The 22480-nt window shown below is 40.1% G+C and overlaps 1 protein-coding gene across 1 annotated transcript in view; it reads left to right on the top strand.

The window, feature by feature from the left end:
• The window catches only part of LOC140739548 (protocadherin Fat 4-like), a 215239-nt gene that overhangs the window by 3404 nt on the left and 189355 nt on the right, over positions 1 to 22480 (top strand). The window contains exons 2-5 of the mRNA XM_073067942.1: positions 5181 to 7652; positions 11058 to 11126; positions 13742 to 16207; positions 22045 to 22235. Of these exons, the coding sequence (XP_072924043.1) occupies positions 5181 to 7652; positions 11058 to 11126; positions 13742 to 16207; positions 22045 to 22235 (5198 nt within the window). The remainder of the gene's footprint in view (positions 1 to 5180; positions 7653 to 11057; positions 11127 to 13741; positions 16208 to 22044; positions 22236 to 22480) is intronic.

Here is a 22480-nt window from a genome sequence, read left to right as displayed (position 1 = left end):
ATGAAATAGAGGGATGGGTTAGCAAGTTTGCTGATGACAGAAATATTGGAGGTGTTGTGGATAGTGTGGAGGACTGTCAGAGGTTACAGTTGGACATTGATAGGATGCCAAACTTAGCTGTGAAGTGGCAGATAGAGTTCAACCAGTTACATGTGAAGTGGTTAATTTTGGTAGGTCAAGTATGATAGCAAAATATAGTATTAATGTTAAGATTCTTGGCAGTGTGGAGGATCAGATGGATCTTGGGGTTGAGACCACAGGACGCTCAAAGCAGCTGCGCAGGTTGACTCTGTGGTTAAGAAGGAGTACGGTGTATTGGCGTTCACCAATCGTGGAAGTGAATTTAGGAGCCAAGAGATAATGTTGCAGCTATATAGGTCCATTGTCAGACCCCACTTGGAGTACTGTGCTCATTTCTGGTCGCCCCACTACAGGAAGGATGTGGAAGCCATAGAAAGGGTGCAGAGAAGATTTACACGGATGTGGCCTGGATTGGAGAGGATGCTTTATGAGAATAGGTTGCGTGAACATGGCCTTATCTCCTTGCAGCGAAGGAGCATGAGAGGTGACCTGATAGAGGTATACAAGATGATATGATAAGAGGCATTGATTGTGTGGATAGTCAGAGGCTTTTTCCTAGGGCTGAAATGATTGCCAGAAGAGGACACCGGTTTAAGGTGCTGGGGAGTAGGTACAGAGGAGATGTTAGGGGTAAGGTTTTTACTCAGAGAGTGGTGAGTGCGTGGAATGGGCTGCCGGTAAGGGATACGATATGCCCAGGGTCTTTTAAGGGTCTTTTGGATAGATACATGGACCTTAGATAAGTAGAGTGCTGTGGTTAAGCTTAGTAATTTCTAAGGTTGGGAAATGTTCGGCACAACTTTGTGAGCCGAAGGGCCTGTATTGTGCTGTAGGTTTTCTATGTTTCTGTCGTTGTTTAATACCTGCTTTTAATTCACGTGATTAGTCTATCGGGGTGTCTTAGCCCCAATTGTCATTCTCTTTATTTCTGCATTCTACACCACCTCTGACCTTGTAGAACCTCACTATTCCTCAGAAACTTAACCTTAACGGGGGAATAAACCATATATTTCATCCCTACATGATTTATCTCTCGTTACTCATTATGCAGTATTACTTTATTATGGAATTTATTTCATTATGGAAATAAATTATTTCCCATGTTGTACTTTTGTAATAAATGCGCTGTATCAATGTGCATCTGGGCTGTATACCTTAAGTTTTCTCTCTCCATAGATGCTGCCTGATATGTTGGTTGTGTCCCATGAACTCTTTTGTTTCGGATTTCAAGAGTCCCACGTCTGCAGCTTTTCCCAGTTCCGTCACTTTTATTCTCTCGAATTGTCCTCAGTTGTTCTTCCAAAGTTTAATAGTCTCCGTTGAAACCTTAGCGCCACTGCATGTCTTGCTAGCACGTAAACATCTTTTGTTTACAATCACTGAGATATCCCAAACTCTTATCCTTTTACCTACCAGTCGATCGCCCACCTATACTTAATTATCCTAAAATGGCCGTTTATCATTTTCTCCAATATAATGTCATCGACTCAAAACATAAATATTCTTTCCCCTCTCTATGAATGTTAAGTTCTCTGCTGAGTATCTCCACACTTCTTTATTTCAGCGTTTAAATTCCTTTAAAACGTATTCAAGACTTATGTGCCAATAAAGATATCTAGGCAAATGTTCCGAAAACAATATCATTCGCGGTAACGTATTTTAGGTTCGATCTTTCTTCCATGCACCGTTTGTTCTTTGAGGTGAGCATGATTAAACGTTCACACCCTTTCTGGAAAAGAAGCAGAAGAAACATCCACAGAAAAATCGTGTTTTAAAAGGTAATTCTGATCACTATCACACTGTCGTTTGGTGGACTGGTTACACAAAAGCTGGATATTGGATTTCCTGAACTGAAACAGTGATAACATGATAAGACTTCAAACTATTGTTTGCAAGATGCATTGGGATGTCCTTATAGGAAGTTAGTTCCGTAAGGGCCTTTTAAAAGTTTTGTTTGGCCCTCGCATTGTCTTCTACCAATTGCAAGACATTCTATTCATGCAAGTAACCAGGGAAGTACAGAGCGCTTGTCTTCAGTACAATTAATTTCTGGTCTAAACATTTTAATAGGTTTTGATGCGACAATTGATCACAGGAATATCTCGGATTTTCTTACTGTCGAGCCAAAAGGAACATGCATATTTGTCTTCTGTAACCTGTGTTTGGAAATGGATCACGAAGACTGTTCTTCTCTTTTGCCTCATAGATAATTGTCCTTGGGACGTAGATGTAAATGCTCTTTTGCCTCATAGATAATTGTCCTTGGGACGTAGATGTAAATGCTCTTTTGCCAGACCATAGTCATAGTGATAAAGGTGTTCTTTTTGCGTTTCGTTGAGTGAGCCCCAGAAGTTTTGACTCTATAATTATGAAGAGGCAACGGTATATTATCTAGTCAGGGAAATGTTGCATATTTATTCTCGTCCTCTAATTATATTGTCTCTTAGTAAGCATGTAGTAGGAGTATTGTGCATGCTCCTGAATGGTTGTATATTGTCCTACATGCTACTGTGGACTGAGAGATCGTCTAATAAATATTATGCACTACGAATTAAGTTGGAAGATTTGTCCAGAATATTAATAAGTTTTCTAAATGAGTTATACATCCAGCAACCGAAATATTGATCTGGTAGTTGCACTGATTCGTATGTTTTTAGATGCCACGCAGGGGGACGGAAATTTGGAGATATGGATAGTGACAAAGTTACAAAATATAGATCACATGAAAATTGTAGGAAGACATGTAGATGGAAGTTAAACTAGATGTGTATGACGTTGAAATAAGAGGATCCTTTGGAACATTGAAGTTTAGAGGCATTTTGGGGAGGAAATACTTAACTGCCTGGAACAGGAAACGTGCAGGTAGTACCGAAGGCATAGACATTGCTTCCATTATTGGCTAGTTGGGGTAATGGGAAGAAAAGTGAGGAAAAGTATCGTATATTGAAAATTTAAGATCGGACGAACTTAGAGAATTATTTGGAGTGCGCTTTGCCGATATATGAAAGATGTTGACCTTTTGGAAATGGTGCAGCAGACATTTGCCAAAATGTTGCGTAGAATTGCTTAAAGTAGATGACCAATCAGAGATGCTTGATAAACGTGGATTGCCTTTTCTTGTGCATCGAAGGCTAAGGGACAACCATATAGAAATGTATAACATTATGGGTGCGCTAATTACGATACATTGTCAGAGTGCTGCACATGGTAGAACTATCAGATACTGGACGCCATTGATTTCAGATGCTGGGGACATTGGAAAAGTTCAAAGAATATTTGCGGGTATGTTTTGGTCTTTACACAGAGAATGGTAGATACTTGTAATAAAAAAATGGACTTAAAAGGAATGGATACGATAGCAATGTTTAATAGACGACGAGACAGATACTCAAACAGGCATGAAATAAAAGAATACAAAAGGTATGCCCAGAATTACGATTGTTCAAGTATGCTTGCTGCACATTTCTATTTTCGTTCCGTGTCTGCTGTAAATCTGGAAATATTTCAGAACATGACCTTTTTCATTTCACAGTCAAGTACTTTACGTAGCGGTTTTTTTTTTAAATTTTGGTAAATGTTGACACTGATTGCTATAAGAGACTTATCATGCTGTATAATTTACTCGGGATGCCACTAGATCAGTGAAATAATAATGAAAAAGCCTACCACAAGTAATAGATACAGCCAGTCCCTCACAGGAAAAAAAGTTCCAACCTTCTGAGCATATCTACAAGGAGAATTGCCCTAAGAAAACAACACCCATCATCAAGGACGTCAAGGCCATGTTCTGTTCTTGCCTCCGCCATCAGAAAGAAGGTAGAGAAGCCTTAGGTCCCACATAACCAGGTTGAGGAACAGTTATTACCCTTCAACCATCAGGCTCATAAACCAGCGTCAACCCACTTCACTCACTTCAATTCTGAACTGATTCCACAGACCCAGTTTCCCGGACTCTACAACTCATGTTGTTAATATTATCTATCTATTCATTAATTAATTAATACGTTCATTCATTCACTTAATTAATCATCTATTAATTTGTTTCATAATTTAGCTATATATTTATCTCATTTTACCTAGTTATTTATTTATCATTCATTTATTTGCACGTTTATTTATTTATTATTTGTTATTTTATATGCCCAGTTTGTCTTCTTTTGTACATTGGTTGTCTGTCAGTTTTTGATTGAGTATAGTTCTTCATTGACTCTATTCTATTTCTTTGTTCTACTGTTATTGCTTGGAGTAATATATCAGAGTAATATATGATGACACTTACGTACTTTGATAATGAATTTAGTTTGAACGTTCACCTTTGAGATATTATAAACTACAGTTAAAAGTGAATTAATGTTCTAAGGGGCATAAGCAACTGTAGCTCTAAAATGAAAATAAAGTACTTTGAGAATGATGAAAAACAGATTACTTTGTACATAATACAGATAATTGTTTTTCATTTTGATAAAATCGATTAATATATTATTTTGTTATTGATGCTGCTGACATGCAACAACAGTTTTACAGACTACTAATTAATTGATGATTATAGATGGAAAATTGTGATGCAGAGATACATTGCTGCATTTGATCATGGTTTTGAATGCTATTATTTTTGCAACTGATCTTTAAAGTATTCAGTGCTATTGTACCTGAAAATTCGATTCTAAAGCGAACATTTCACAGAAATCTGAACGATCCAAACTGCTCGCAGAAATTTCAATTGTGCAACAAGAATTAGAACCAAATCATCGCCAAAGTATGCACTTCTTGCTTTAAGAAGTGAGCTGCACTCTGATTGGCCAGATATGAATACAATGTTGTCCACCAATCAGAAGCTGAGATGTGCCTGGTGATCCGCACAGTCCCTTAAATGTGCAGCCGCCATCTTCTAAGTTCAGACGCCGCGAAAACTGGATAACAGCAGACCGGGAAGGTTTGTGTACGATTTATCTCGAATAGAAGACAACATGTTAACGTTTAAATGAAAATATTCCTGCAATTTCCAAGAAGGTATAAATATATTCAGCGTCATATTTGTTCCATCTAATTTAAATCGCCGTTAAAAGGCATTGTCTCAGATGAAACCATTGGTATGATTTCTCCTGGAAATGAGATATAATATAAACTGGCTGTTGAAATACCTACTGTTTTGCTCTTTGTTCTGTCGTTGGAATCTAGCTTCTGGGCAGATTCGTTACTCCGTTCCCGAGGAATTACAACCGGGTGCCTTTGTTGGGAATATCGCAATTGATTTGGGGTTTGATTTAAAGCAGCTGTCAGCTCGCAGATTGCGGGTGGCGCCCAGTCCGAGGAAGCAGTATGTTGAGGTAAATTTGGAAAATGGGATTTTATTTGTGAATGAAAGAATCGATCGGGAACAACTTTGCGGGCCAAGCAGCGATTGCATTTTATCCTTGAACGTTGTACTTGAAAATCCTCTTGGTCTGTATCAGGTGGAAGTGGAGATTATCGATGTAAATGACAACGCTCCCAGTTTCCCTGAAAGCCACATGCGCTTGGAAATCTCAGAAATTATGGCACCGGGTGTGCGATTCCCCCTCGAGGCCGCGTACGATCCGGATATTGGAACTAACTCCTTACAAACATACCAGCTCCTTCCCAATGCATATTTTATTCTTGATGTACAGGAGCGCAGTGGGAAAGGAAAGCTACCGGTGTTGATGTTGCAGAGCCCTTTAGACAGAGAAATGGTAACAAGTCTCCAGTTAACGCTTTTAGCCGAAGACGGCGGTGTTCCAATGAAATCGGGCAAGGCCGAGATAACAATCATAGTGCAGGATGCGAATGACAACGCTCCTATTTTTTCGCGGTCCGTTTATACCGTGAGTCTGTTGGAAACGGCCCCATTACGATCCCTCATTATTACAGTAAACGCCACGGACTTGGATGACGGACCTAATGGAGAGATAACGTATTCCATCAGTAGCCACAGTTCTAAAAATATTCCCGAAGTATTTAGTGTCGATTCAAAAACCGGTGAAATCAGATTGAAAGGACACCTGGACTATGAACAAAGTAATTTTTTTGAGATTAATATTCAAGCAGTCGATAATGGCCCTTACGCGATACCGCAGCACTGTGATGTGCTGGTGAATGTTATCGATGTGAATGACAATGCTCCTGACATGAAGTTAACGTCTACGTTAAGTGCAGTGCCAGAGGATAGCTCTGTTGGGACAATAGTGGCACTCCTCAGCGTAGATGACAAAGATTCTGGACAAAATGGGCAGGTGCAATGCAAAATATCAAGCCAACTGCCGTTTAAACTCGACTCGACTGTAGAAAACTTTTATAGACTGCTTATACGGCAATCGCTGGATCGTGAAACTACTTCCAGGTATGATATTACCATAACATGTACGGATACGGGGTATCCTAATCTAACATCCACAGAAACGATTCGACTAGATGTGACAGATGTTAATGACAATGCTCCGAGGTTTCTACAAGCAGTACACACTGCGCACGTCATGGAAAACAACGTTATTGGTGCTTCCATATACTCGTTAACTGCTTTTGACTCAGACATAGGACAGAACGCCCGTCTGAACTTTTCCATCCTGCCATCTCAGGTTCAAAATTTCTCTGTTGACTCTTATATCTCCATCAACGCACAAAGTGGTGTCATATATGCTCAGAAATCTTTTGACTACGAGAAATTAAAAAAAATTAAGATTTACGTTCAGGTGCAGGATTCTGGAACCCCACCCCTCCGCAGTAACTCCTCTGTAGATGTTGTTGTCCTTGATCAGAACGACAACGCTCCAGTCATCGTGTATCCTTTGCCTCAATATGGGTCAACAGTAATGGAGACAATATCCAGGTTTGCTGAACCTGGGCACCTCGTTGTCAAGGTGTCTGCTACTGACGCCGATGCCGGTCAGAATGCTCGTCTATTTTATCAGGTGGTACAAGCCACTCATCGCAATCTGTTCACAATTTCAGCAGACACAGGGGAAATTTGGACTATCCGCCGTATTGAGAACAAGGATGCCTCCAAGCAAAGGCTGGTGATTGTCGTGAGAGATAATGGAACTCCATCACTCTCTACCACTGTGACCATAATATTATCCGTGGAAGGGGACGAAATGATGTCTAGTGCCACCAATTTATCCAAAAACGACGATTTTCCTCCCGATTTGAACTTCTCCTTGGTCATCGCCTTAGGAACAACTTCTCTTATCTTGCTAATTATTTTAGTTATCCTCGCGTTTAAGGTTCATAAAACAAGAAATGGTGTTGGATGTCGATACAGTTCTCTGAATACCTGTTGCTGCTTGGGATCAAGAAATTCTTTGAATGGGATTCAAAAGGCCAGCACGAGCCTTCAGATACCACCGAACTACGTTGAGGTATTCGGAGGTGATCCACTTTCCCAGAGTTTCCGTTACAAGTCGTGTTCAACGTTGCAGTCTGTGAAGAGAGACCTCGCGATCCAGCAAACTTACGGGTTGTCTACAGATTCGCATTACAGCCTGCGGAAGTTTGTTGGGAAAGAGAATGCAGGAATGACAAAGCCTGAGGAGTGCAATTACAATGTATATACTGAGGTGAGGATTTGCTGAAGAGAATCGAAATCGGTAACTATTTAATTTGAATATCATGCAAACATTTGGGTCATTATGATCACTGTACTAACTAGGATGAAATTAATGTTACGGTCACAATCTCAGTGTGGACACAGTGATCAAATACTATTTCTAAGTGCATAATGGGTTTATGTTACACAGTGTTTAGGGTTTTTTTTGCAATTGCATGTAACTCCACGCTTGATCCCTCTGTGAAAGGCTGTGTGGAGGCGGGTTCTAAGCCGTTTAGAATTTATTGTGATAACAAATCGCGTTAAAATTAACTTGTGGTAAATTACTGAGTAAATATGCTCCAGGCACTGTGAACACTGCCTTGGAAGAAAAAAGGTATTGGTTGCTTAAACCCCTGGGTTCGGTGTGAGCAAATTGGTTTCGGTGCTGTCCCCATTCAATATTAAAAGGTGCCGCTTTTTTGGTCACATGAGATTTACAATGTAAACTCTCTTTGTATTCGGAAATCAGAGACACCTGAAATAAAGCAGGGAAGTAGCAAACTTCTCAGCAACCTCAGCAATGTTGGAGAAATTAGAGCTAACATTCTAGACCGATAAAGCAGTCGATGAAAAATGCGCATACTGAAACGTTAATACCTTTCTCCTTCCGCCCGTAAAAAGTTTTGAACAACTTCTGTGCTGAGTACGATCGCATTTAAACTATCATTCAAGTTGTAGAATTGGGAAGAACTATTGGAATTAGGGAAATATGTTTTGAATCCAGATATTGTAGTTTGATTGGCTAATGAGCAGTCGCAGGATATTTCACCTAATAAGACCGGGGTCGTATTCTTATCTACATTTGATCTTGGGAATACATTAATGAGGCAGAGGAACGAAAATTTGAATTTACTCAAGGCGATGCATGTTGAGTCGAACAGTAAGAGCAGGGTCGACAAAATAAATGGTAATACCATAGAGAATATAATGAAAGATGGTTAACATGGTAAACAAATCGAGTGACATTCAAGGTGACAGCATAAATTTCAACATAAAGTTGCCTGAGGCAGAGAGTTTCAGTCCTAACAAGTAATTGAAGAGTCTGGGCATATTTTCATCGGAATTAAGCAGGCTGAGCGGGGGTGGGGGCTTCTTTGAGATTTATGCAAATAAGTAGAGGGCGAACTGGGTAGATAGTAAGAACATTTTCCCCATACCAGAACTACCAAAGATATTGGTTTATGGAAATGTCGAAGAGGTTGAGCCGGAATGTAAAGGAGACATTTTTTTTTACACTCAGAGGATGTTAGGAATTTGAAATGCATTGCTTGAGTGGGTGGTGGAAATAGGTACGTGACCACAATTAACAAATATCTATGTGAGCACTTGAATGACCAAACCACAGAAGACTGCAGAGCAAGTCTTTATAAATATAATTAATGTAAATATTTAATTTGTTCATGGATATGACATGGATCCGATGAGCGAATTAGTCTGTTTCAATGCCGTGACTAACAAGACCATCTTCATGAATAATCACGGAAAATACGGTGACAGTCCGCTCATGCGCATTTTCTGGAGTCTTGCCTGTGATTATAATGACACTCTTTAAACTTAAACCCATCGCCCCTACTGGGACATAGCTAACCGAAAGCAACTCGCTAGAGTCCTCTGTCCTGGCACAGTCTTTGCCCAGATATAGCCCATTTAGACGAAGGTCCTCCCTCTTTCCAGAAAGGAGTTTTTGGAGTTTCAGTTGTCGTTTCTGTAGCTCTGGGTTTTTACGCAAATGGGTTTCTCGTGCCATGCCTAACTCTCCTCCTTTCACAGCCGGGCTTGGTCCGTGTATTATACTGAGATGTTGACATAATGTCAGAAAACGTTGGTTGAAAGAAGTTTTTGATATGCTATGGTATTGCACATATGAAGCAACTGGGATAAATTTCTACAATACGTTCTTTGGAAGCATGAATGAATATTTTAGATTTGAGATTAAATTGAAAAGTGAACCAGGAAGCTTCATCTCGGTAGTGTGAAAATTTTTGTATGTTTTGATGTTACCATAAGTTGATAAGACCATAAGATATACGAGCACAATTAGGCTATTTCATCATGGCTGGTCCAATATTCCTCTCAGCCCTAATCTCCTGCCTTCTCCCCATGTCCCTTCATGCCCTGACCAGTCTTGAGTCTCTCAATCTCTGCATTAAATATACATAAAAACTTGGCCTCCACGGAAGTGTGGCAAAGAATTCCACAGATTCATCACCTTCTGGGTAAAGAAATACTTCCTTATTTCCTTTCTAAAGGAGGCCCTTCTATTCTGAGCCTGTGTCCTCTGGACCTAGACCATGGGAAACATCCTTTCCAGATCCACTCTATCAAGGCCTTTCACCATTCGGTTGGTTACAATAAGTTCACCCCTCATTCTGCTGAACTGCAGTGAATACAGCTCTAGAGCCATCAGATGCTCTTCATATGACAAGCCATTCACTCCTGGAATCAACTCTGTGAACCTCTTCAGTTTCAGCACATCCTTTCTAAGATAAGGTGCCCAAACCTGCTCACAATACTCCAAGTGAGCCTTCACCTATGCGTTATAATGTTTCAGCATTACATCCTTGCTTTTATATTTTAGACCTGTTGAATTGAATGTTAGCACAGACTCAACCTGCAAACTAACCTTCAGGAAATCCTGCACAATTGAATTGAATTGACTTTATTTCTTACATTCTTCATATACATGAGGAGTAAAAATCTTTACGTTACATCTTCATCTAAATGTGCATTGTGCAATCATAGTAATTTATAATAAATAGAACAGTCAATGTAGTATAGGGTACACTCAAATCAGCGTGAGTTCATCAGGCTGATGACCTGGTGGAAGACACTGTCCCAGAGCCTGTTGGTCGTTGTCCTGACAAGGACTCCAAAGTCCCTTTACATCTCAACTCTTTGCATTTTCCCTCCATTTAGAAAATACTCAACTCTTTCATTTCATTTCAAGTGTGTGTAGGACCATCCATTCTTTGCCCATACTCCTAATCTGTCTATCCTTCTGTAGCTTCTCAATTTCCTCAAAATTACCTGCCACTCCAGCTGTCTTCATGACATCTGCAAACTTGGAAAGAAAGCCATCAACTACATCATCCAAATCATTGACATGTAACGTAAAAAGAATCGATCCCAACACGGATTCCCGTGGAACACCTGTAGTCACTGGCAGCCAGTCAGAAACGGCTCCCTTTATTCACAATCTTTGCCTGTCAAATAGCCACCGGTTTATCCATGCTAGAATTTACCATTGGCTCGTAGCTTGTTAAGAAGTCTCATATGTGGCACCTTGTCAAAGGCCTTCTGAAAATCGAAGTACACAACATTAATCGATTCTCCTTTGTCTATCTTGCTCTTTGCTTCTTTAATGCATTTTCAGGTAATAATTCTCCATGAGAAAACTATGCTAAATACGGCCTATTTTATCAGGCGCCTGACCAAACTTTTGGTATTCACTTTAATATTATTGGCTAGCTTACTTTCGCATTCTATCTTTACATTCTTAATGACAATTTAGTTGCCTTCTGCTGGTTTTTAAAATCTTTCCAACCCTCTAACGTCCCACTAATCTTTGGTCTGTTATCTGCCCTCTCTTTGTCTTTTATGTTGGTTTTGACTTCTCTTGTTAGCCATGGTTGTGTACTCTTTCCTTTAGAATACTCTTCCTCTGTGGGATGTATATATCACTTGCCTTCCGAATTGCTTCCAGAAACTCCACCCATTGCTGCCCTGCCATCATCCCCGCCAGTGTTCTTTTCCAATTAATTCTGGCCAACGCCTCTCTCATGCCTCTGTAATACCCTTTACCCCACTGTAATTAACATTCAGACTAGTTTTCTACATGTGGTGAAAGGTTATGGGAATTCAGCAAGTGAGGCTGCCACTTCTAACTGGCTTCAATAGTATTTCCATGTTGTTAATATAAATCAAGACATATTTCGATTTAGTTCAATGTCTAATAGATTTTGACCGATTATATTTGCCAACTTCCCTTTTTAGTTATTTAAAAGATATATATCAATTTTAAACCTTCTAGATTTCAAAGACAGCCAACGGCTATACAAAAAGTATCACAAAATATCACAAATGTCAAAGCTTAACTGGGTATCAAAACTTTTAGGGGCCTTTCATGAGCAGTGGCATCCGACTTTCTGAAGAACGGTTGAAGAATGGTTGAAGAATCCAAAATGGTTGTTTTTGGTATCTAGATTTCAATAAACGAGCACAGAGATCATGAATACCAAGTTCAAGTAGACACCTTGAAAAGCAATTTTTTGCTGGTTTTCTTTATTTTCACAACTTCACTTACCACACTCACCACATTTTTTCTTGCTACAAACCAAATAGTGTGGTCCTCTTTTTCCAAAATAGACTACCCCGGAACTCACTGGGAGGTGAAATTAAAATAAGCACTCCTAAATACGTCCCTCAGTTTTATGCATGAAGATAACCACCAAAGGTTACATATTAAGTCAGGCGCAATTTGACTCATGCCTACGACCTCTGAGTTACACCAAATTCACCAGAAAATTACCTGCAAAACATAAATAAATATTGATCAGTGACAAAAATGACTGTCTGTTGGGTACAGTATAAGTTTACGGAAAGCAGATATGACGCAGCCATTTGAAATGTAACCAACGAAAATCACTTCATCGATTCATATGAGGGCAATTCTGGTACTTATTAACCATGCCTATGACCTCTGGGCAACCGACAGTTTGTCATATGAATTAACCATAGAATTAATAAATGAATGAATCTTGACCAATGACACAAACGTATGTACGATGGGTATGAATTTACAGAATTAAGATAGGACACAGTCATTTGGAATGATGACATCGAATAAAACCACTGATAGGTGTTACATAAGTAAATAGAAGTGGTTTAGCTAAATATGTAAACTTTGACGTGAACACGGGTTTTCAGTTTACAACACACAGAGTAAACAGAAATCACCTGGTAGTAATGAAGTTCAAGGTAATAATGAACCTGTAAATTGAGTTCATGAAGGTACTTGTTTCCAAGTTAGGAAAGAAAACAGTGATACACTAGCAATCAACGCAATCTATTCGACTTCGAACGTTTTTGCATTTTTGTACTCTATCAGATACAGAGTAGTAATTATTTCTCCTCTACACTTGTGTACAGGAAGTGACATCAGAAATTTTGCACTTAAGCAATCATAAACTTAAGGTTTTCAACGAGCTTTTCTTTAAGTGTTACATTTGTCTTCTCGTTGAACGTCACGAAATTGTTCTAGCATTTTCTGTATTACAGATTTCCAGCACATCATTTTTCCCAATTAGAGTCTGATTATTTGGGTAAATTATCCAAATAACTCTGTTTGAAAACTAGAATGGCTTCATAAAATCTAGTGATGGTTTCCTCTTGAATGCACAGAAATAGTTTTGATTTCTAGACCCACATTCAAAAGCTAAAATAGTGGGAAATGCAAGAATGAATGACATATACGTGTTATAAATATAAGGAATCTTTCAGCTCAACAATGTTACATATATTACCTTTCCTCTGATGAACAAGTTATTTACACTTCCACTTTAATACATTAATCTTAACATAGATACTGATAACTCAGATCGGTAGAACTGTAAACAGAACAGAAAATAAATATCCATAGGCTAAAATAAAATATAACTGTACAACAGTAAATATCATACTCTCCGCACCTTCTAGCCATGCTAGCTTTAAGAAACGACCAGAATCCTGATTGGTCGAATATCAATGAATTTCTCCACCAATCGTGAGCTGAGATGTGATTAGTGATCCGGACAGCCCTCCTTACGACCCAGCAACCATTGCGTCAGATCAGACACAATGAAGACAGGATAGCCAGCAGCTCTGAGATTTTTCCACGAGTCCTCTCACACTGTAACGAAATACGACCATTTCATTGAAATAATTCGAGCGATTGCCAAGAGGTACGGATCTATTCTGTATCGTTTCTTTTTCTCTCTCTCTCACTGTTTAACGCTTATACACTGCAGAAAGGATAATACGTAAGACTGCCTGGGCCTATAACATTTGGAATGACTTCCACTGGAAATGAGATATAAAGTATATTGGTTGCTGAAATGCCAATTGTTGTTCTGTGTGTTCTGTCTGTTGGATATTGTATATGGTCAGATTCGTTACTCTATTCCTGAAGAACTACAACCGGGAGCTTTTGTTGGAAAAATCGCTGCCGATTTAGGTTTAGATGTGGAGCAGCTGTCGGCTCGCCACTTGCGGGTAGCGCCCAGTCCTGGTAAGCAGTATTTCGACATAAATTTGGAGAATGGGATTTTAATTGTGAAAGAAATAATCGACAGGGAACTGCTTTGTGGGTCGAATCTCGACTGCCGCATATCGTTGGATCTTGTGCTTGAAAATCCCCTGAGCCTGTACCAGGTGGAAGTGGAGATTCTCGATGAAAATGATAATACTCCCAGTTTTCCGAAAAGCCAGCTTCATCTTGAAATTATAGAGCTTGCAGGACCCGGAATGCGATTTCCTCTTGAACCTGCACACGATCCGGACATTGGCACAAACTCCTTGCAAACCTACCATTTACAATCAAATGACTATTTTAGTCTGGACGTACAAATGCGACGTGGGAAGGGCAAGTGGCCAGTATTGTTGTTACAGAAACCTTTGGACAGAGAAATAATGGCGACGCATAGTTTAACGTTAACCGCAGAAGACGGCGGGTTCCCTCCCAGATCGGGTACAGTGCAGATTATAGTAACAGTGAAGGATGTTAATGACAATGCGCCTGTTTTCTCCCAGCCGGTTTACCGAGTTAGATTATTGGAATCTGCACCAAAAGGGACCCTGATTATCACATTGAACGCAACTGATATAGACGATGGTCTGAATGCAGAGATAATGTATTCTTTCCGTAGCCAAATACCTTCGATTTCCCGTAGTCTTTTTGATCTGAATTCCAAAACTGGTGAAATCAGACTCAAAGGGAAGTTGGACTATGAAGAAAGTAACGTCTTTGAAATTAACATACAGGCGACGGATAAGGGTTCTGGCGCTGTTCCTGAATACTGTGATGTTTTAGTTGAAGTTGTCGATGTAAATGATAATGCACCGGAGGTGAAATTGCAGTCTTCCTCGACGACTGTTTCGGAAGACGCTCCACTTGGGACTGTAGTAGCCCTGTTCACTGCAGAGGATAGAGATTCCGGACAAAATGGTCAGGTACATTGTCAAATTTCAAATCGACTACCCTTTAAGCTGGATTCGTCTTTAAAAAACTATTACAGAACTATTGTACAGCATCCACTCGACCGCGAAAGCAACCCCAAGTATGATATCACCATTGTATGCACGGATGCAGGGGAGCCTTCCCTGACTTCCAAGAAAACCATCCGAGTAGAGGTTTCAGATATAAACGACAACGTTCCAAAGTTTTCTCGCCCAGTATACACAGCAAATGTTATGGAAAACAACGTTATCGGAGCTTCCATATTTTCTCTGACGGCCTTCGATGCAGACGCTGGAGAGAACGCCCGACTGAACTTTTCTATCCTAGAGTCTCAGGTTCAGAATTACTCAACAACCTCCTATGTTTCAATTAATTCAGCAAGTGGTGTTATCTATGCTCAGAGATCTTTTGACTATGAACAATTGAAAAACTTTCAGATTCAAATTCAAGTGCGGGATTCTGGTACGCCACCTCACACGAGTAATGCCTCAGTAAACGTGGTTATCATGGATCAGAATGATAATGTTCCAGTGATTGTGCATCCTTTACCCGAATACGGGTCGTCAGCAATAGAAACAATATCCAGGTTCACAGAATCTGGCTCCTTGGTTGTCAAGGTATCGGCCACAGATGCAGACTCGGGTCAGAATGCTCGACTTTCGTATCAGATTCTTCAAGCCACCCACCGCAACCTTTTTACCATTTCTGCAGACACTGGTGAAATTTGGACTATCCGTCGAATTTTGAACAGAGATGCTTCTAATCAGAGACTGGTGGTTTTGGTAAAAGACAATGGAGAACCACCCCTTTCTGCCACCGTGACTATATTATTATCTGTGGTTGGGACTGATAGTGAATCGTTTTACGGTGTCAGTAGCTCTTCGGCAGATTCGGAGAGCATTCCTGAACTGAGCCGTTCTTTGGTTATAGCCTTGGGAATAATAACTAGCTTACTGCTCATAATGTTAATCATCCTCGCCATTAAAGTTCACAGAAACAGGAAAGGAATTGTATACGAGCACCGTTCTCTGGGTACTTGTTGTTGCTCTGAATCAAGAAACTCTTTGAATGGAGTACAGAAGACCAGTAAAACCCTTCAGATACCACCAAATTATGTTGAAGTATTTGGGGGCGATCCTCTCTCACAAAGATTCCGTTACGGGTCATGTTCGACACTGCAGTCTACCAAGAGGGATTTCACCGTCTCCATCAACAGTCGGTCCTCTGCAGACCAAAATTTTGTTCTGAACGAATCTGCCTGTAAAGGAAATGTTGCAATGGTGGATTCTGAAAAATATAGCGTTCCTGAGGTAAGGCCATTTAAACCAGAGAGCGAAACCCTTAAAAGTTTTTGTTGGAACGCACAAGTATTTGGATAGCTGCCAGTATATTAAGATAAACAGCGTGAATTGTGTAGCTTAAAGAGAAACACTGCTCTCATTGTTAAATCAGTTTGAGATTACTTTTTTTGTCTAGTGTGATGTTTTTTGCACACAGTAAAGATATGTAATTCCAATATATTGCCAAAGGGTTACAAAACGTCTTTTCTAGACATCGTCTTGAATTTTTGGGGTATGATTACTCCTTTCTGATATTCTTTCCTTCAAGAATGGGGAACGAAGTAATTATTACTCCTGAGCCGATACACCCCAAAAAGAGCACAATAAGATAAAGAAGACAATAACAATAAAAACACAATAACTATAAATAACTACCTTGGATGTCGTATGGACATATATTTATCACCCATAAACTGACCTTATGCCTAGGAGTTTCTGACAGGGAATAATAAAGTACTGGTGGCTGGTGGGGTGGAGGGATGGGTAAGTAGGTGGAGTTGTTGATCAGCCTTCCTGCTTGGGCAAAGTAGCAGTTTATGAGTCTGGTGGTCCTGCCATGGAAGCTACGTAGACTCCTCCCTGATGGGAGTGGGACAGTCCGTGAGCAGAGAGGGTGAGTTCGTACATGATGTTATTTAAATCCAATATGGTTGGTAGGCTGGTGCCGGTGATCCGTTTGGCAGATTTGACTACCCGTTGTAAAGCCTTCCTGCCGGTTGTAGTGCAAATCCTCGACCATGTCAGGATGCTCTCTACAGCGCATATGTAGAATGATGTGAATATAGAAACCATCTCAACTTCTATCCAGGCACATTCCAATCCTCAGCTTCAATATGTTAAATAATAACTTTACACAGCTATCCCTTGTCTGATATATGTGGAGATGAGCCTGCAATATCTACTCGATATTTCTCTCTTCCAATAACCTACTGAGTATTTCCACTACATGCTTCATCTTCAGATGTACAACAACTGTTTTATTACGTACTTTAGTGTTCCAACATTATTTTCTAAATCCGCTATGCAGTATGTACTTTTATTTCTCGAAATCTACTTCCACATCTCCAAACGTCTCTTAGACAGCAGTAAAAGCCATTTTGTCACTAGCTCAAGGATGTTGTCCTACAAACGAAATGCCTTGGGATCTCGCGTCCTCATTCATCCTATCCAAACACTGTGCACCTGAAAACGTGCTTGATTTTTTTTTTCTCTTGCTCTGTACACCAATGAAGATTGAGTTAAATCATCAGCACTGGTCCTCTCTCCACACATACAGTTTTCTCTGGCGAGTTTCCTAAGATTTCTTGCTCTTCTTTTTACGTAGAACATGGAAATCCACATCACCTTACAGGCCCTTTGGCCCTCAGTGTTGTGCAACCGTGTAACCTACTCTAGAAACTGCCTAATTTTTTTCTACGGCATAGCCCTCTATTTTTCTAAGCTACATTTATCTATCTAAGAGTCTCTCAAACGACCCTATTCTACTCGCCTCTACCACCGTCGCTGGCAATGCATTCCACGCACCCACTATTCTCTGTGTGAAAAACTTACCTCTGACATCCCCACTGTACCTACTTCCGAGCTTCTTAAAACTATACCACTTCATGACGTTGACTATCCACACGATCAATGCCTCTCATCATCTTATACACTTCTGTCAGATCACCTCTCATCCTCCGTCGCTCCAAGGACAAAAGGCAAAGTTCAATCAACCTATTCTGATAAGGCACGCTTCTCTAATCCAGGCAATATCCTTGTAAATCTCCTCTGCACTCTCTATAGTATCTACATCCTTCGTGTAGTGAAGTGACCAAAACTGAACACCGTACTCCAAGTGGGCTAAAACTATGTTCTTATATGGCTGTAACATTACCTCACGGCTCTTGAACGCAGTCCCACGGCTGATAAAGGCCAACATACCATACGCCTTCTTAACAACACTTTTAGATACGGTTTATGGGTAAACGAGTCCCACCAACTCTACGCAACAGCAATATACAGTAATTTGCCTCTGGATGACTGTGACACGTTGTATAGATAGATCGATAGATAGATATTCTCCCTGTCATCTAGAGTCAAGATAATATACTTTTTTGTTGTATACAGTTGTCCGGAACGCGTTTTAAACCGGTAAACGGTATCTAAAATGATGCAATAGATAGATAGATAGATTAATTACGACTCATTGAGGCAACTATGCTTGACGCACACTTTGATGTCTGAGGTAGACGGTTGAACTGCTTGGAGAGAAAGCAAAGATGACATCCATGATGAATGAACGGCGACCTTCTAAACAATGAGGTGGTAGGCAGCACAGAGGAGCCCCACATGGCTCTCTCTAATCCTAAACTTAGCCCAGTAAAAAGTAGTATCAAAAGTTAGGAACTCAAATATCAATGGGGTTGAGAATCAGACTTTCAGAAGGCCTTTGATAAGGTACTCCACAATTGGTTAATAATCAAATTACAGGATGCAAGATCTCGGTGTAAGGTATACGAATGGGTGCAGAATTGGCTCAAAAGCAGGAAACAACGAGTTATGGTGAGAGGATCATTTCATACCTAGATGTTAAAAGTGGGTTCTGCAGGGATAGGATTTGGGGATGCTGCTCTTTTATTTTATATTAATGATTTGGATACGTACATAGGAAATAAACTAGTAAAGTTTGCCGCTGACAGAAAATTAGCGGGACTGGCTGATAACATTCAGGCAGCAGATTCAATACAGTTAGATCTGAACAAAATCCAGATGTGGGCAGACGAATTTTAATGTAAGTAACTTTAAAGTATTACATATAGGAAGTAGAAAGATTATGTAAAAATATACAATGGAGGATCTTGGGTTAGAAAGTGCACTGCATGAGAAGGATTTTGGAGTCTTGGTAGACTCAGCACTATCATCACCTGGACAATGCACATAAGCGATTAGGAAGGCTAATAGAATCTTGGGCTATATAATGCGCTCAATGGAGTTCAACTCATTCACTTCCACACCTTGAATACTGTGTACAGTTTTGGACCCCATATTCTGTGAGGGATGTGAAGGTACTGAAAAGAGTCCAGAGAATGGCGTCTAGACTCATTCCAGGTCTGCAGGGTATAAGCTATGAAGAAAGATTGAAATAATTAAATCTTTTTTTCGTTGAGGTAGACGAGGTAGAGGTAGACGTGGCATAAGAGGAGACATGATAGAAGTGTTCAAAATCCTTAACGGTGAGAAGTGGATGCCAGTTGCTACTCCAAAATTAGCCCATCATCATAGACAAGAGGCCATAGGTGGAGGCAGACTGGTTAAGGAAGGATTTCAGACTAATATCGGGAGGCATTTCTTTACACAGCGACTTGAGTACACATGGAACAAACTATCTAATTAAGAGTAGTACCTTAGAGAGTTTCAAGTCTAAACTTGATAGTGCTTTCAACACACTATGTGAAGAGGAATTTGACAAGCCTTGTTGGGCAGAATGGCCTGTTCGTGTCAAAAAAATTGTTCTAATGTTCTATTTAACAGTAATTTTGTCTTAAACAAAATCAGCTTGCATGGCCAGTATCATAATGATGTTTGGGGAACTGTTGGCCACAAATTCTCTACAATATTTTCTGAATCAAAAGCAGATAAATTCATTCAGGAAAACTGCGGCGCTTGCACTGACTGAGAGACAGGGTATGATCACAGTAATAGGTGGAGATAACTTTTTAGGTATAATAGTGTGGGTGGTGAGCTGGATAAAGCGGTCAGATTAGGGCTCGGCTTACTAGCTGGCACTGCACTTTGCCGACCATATCATGAGTCCTTTTCTTTTCTGTTTCTTTGTGGAGTTTATCCTGAATCAGATCAGAAATACAGAACTTGGTTGATGGTTGGAAGAATACACTAGGATGCCCTATAGTACCTATAGTATCGCTGATACGCAAGGCTCATTGAGATGCGGTAGTCTCAGCAAATATACGCTTACGCGAGATATTCTGCACATGGTGTTAAACGTTTACATACAGAACACTTGCTTAATTCACTTACACTCTTTTCACCCAGTGTTTGGAAATGAGTTCCAACAAGTCGATCAGAGTTAATTGACCTGGTGCACGTTGCAGTAAACGGCTCTCTTGCCCATAAAGATAACTATAATATACTGGAATCCAGTTGCTGTAGTATTATTGGCATTGGCAACTGATCAGCCTTATGATAATTTGCTGAATAAGATTTATACTTTTAATTATTCTTGTGAACGCATTAATTAAGCACAACAGCAGCATATAGATTTAACTGCAGATAAGAGCAAGTCCATGGACTCTATGAGGTTAGAAATGGCAGATTATACACAATAAATGGGAGTGCAATCGGAAATATTGTGAAAGACAGGAACCTAGGCAAACAAGTCGAAGTGTTATTCAAGTTGCTAGCATGGGTGCAGAATGGCGAAGAATGCGTGGGAATTAATGACTCCCTTAGCCAGGGCATATCATATAACCATATAACCATGTAACAATTACAGAACGGAACCAGGCCATCTCGGTCCTTCTAGTTCGTGCCGTAAGCTTACTCTCACCTAGTCCCACCGACCTGCACTCAGCCCATAACCCTCCATTCCATTCGTGTCCATATAGCAGTCCATTTTTTTAAGTGACAATATCGAACTTGCCTCTACCATATCATATAAAACATGAAGGTTATAGTACCGCTTTTTACAGCATCAGATTGGCCACCACTTGATTACTGCACCGTGACTGCAATGGAAAGGTGCAGAGTAATTTCAGCACGATGTTTTCTGGTGCAGAGAGTTTCAGTAGTAACTTGAAACTGGAGAATCTGGGCGTAATTTCCGTAGAATTGTGGAGATTGAATGGGCTTGATTGAGGTGTACGTTATTAAAAAAAAAAGAAAGTGGGTGAACTAGATAGATAGTAACAACATTTTCCCCACAACAGAATTGCCAGATCTGTTGGTTCATGGAAACGTCAAAGGTGTTCAGAGGGAGCTTGAGAAAGATTTTTTTTCACTCAGAGGGGGCTGATAATTTGGAATACATTGCCTAAGCGCATGGTGGGAGTGGGTACAGGACAGCCTTAAAAAGTATTTATATGAGCAGTTGAATTATCAAACCACAGAAGTCTTTGGAAATTAAATTAATGTAGATTCATAATTTATGCTGGATATGGACACGATGGGTGACAGGTTCTGATTCAGTGCCTTATGAGTGTGTGACCTCTTTGTATAACAATAGTCAATGTGTTGAACTTTCAAAGTTCAAAGTAAAATTTGTTATCAGAATCCATACAGTGGTGCTAGAAAGTTTGTGAACCCTGTAAAATCTTCTCAATTTCTGCGTTAATATGACCTAAAATGTGATCAGATCCTCAAGTAAGTCATAAAACTAGATAAACAGAATCGAATTAAATAAAAAAACACAAAACATATTGTATTTGTTCATTTATTCATTGAAAAAAATAATCCAATATTACAAGTATTTTTTGGGAAAAGTATGTGAACTTTTGCTTTCATTAACTGAGCTGACCCTCGTGTACAGCAATAACTTCAACCAAACATTTCTGGTAACTGCTGATTAGTCCTGCGTGTCATCCTGGAGAAATCTTAGGCCATTCCTCCTTACAAAACAGTTTTGTAAGGAGGAATGTTGGTGGGCGTCGTTGTATGAACTGCTTGCTTCAGGTCCTTCCAAAGCATTTCTACAAGATGAAGGTCAGGCTTTGGCTCGGCCACTGAAGAACATCCAGTTGGTCCTTTGCAATCTTGAGACGTGCAGCAATGTTCTTGACTGAAGATGTTTGCCAATTCCCCCTTTCTTAAAGTTTACTTCGTTAATAGAAAAGCGTCATTTTACGCTTAACACTAACCGTCCCTCGCCCCCGAACGACACCCCGACTTTCAAATCTGGACTGGCGATTAAATCTGCCAAACCTCGGCTCGTTCCTTCCTCTTGGGCACAGGCTTGGGCCTTGCCTCTTCGATCCGGCCCTGCCCAGCAATGGCAGTCTCGGCTGTACGTCCGGGTCTCCAGTCTTCCAGAAATCGCTGAATCACGCCGGCACCATCTTTCCAACATCAATATAATATATATAATATATATTTTAGAAATAACCGTTTCTAATTTTTAAAGTCAGCCAACGGCTATACAAAATGAATCCCAAATTCAAGTAGCAACCCTGGAACAGCAAGTTTCCGTCGATTTATTTCTCTTTTCACAACTTCAAGTTCTATATTCACCTCTATTTGCTTTGCGACCCA

The sequence above is a fragment of the Hemitrygon akajei genome, chromosome 15 (assembly GCF_048418815.1).
Source record: "Hemitrygon akajei chromosome 15, sHemAka1.3, whole genome shotgun sequence".
Classification (NCBI taxonomy): domain Eukaryota; kingdom Metazoa; phylum Chordata; class Chondrichthyes; order Myliobatiformes; family Dasyatidae; genus Hemitrygon; species Hemitrygon akajei.
This window is presented reverse-complemented; position numbering and strand designations above follow the sequence as displayed.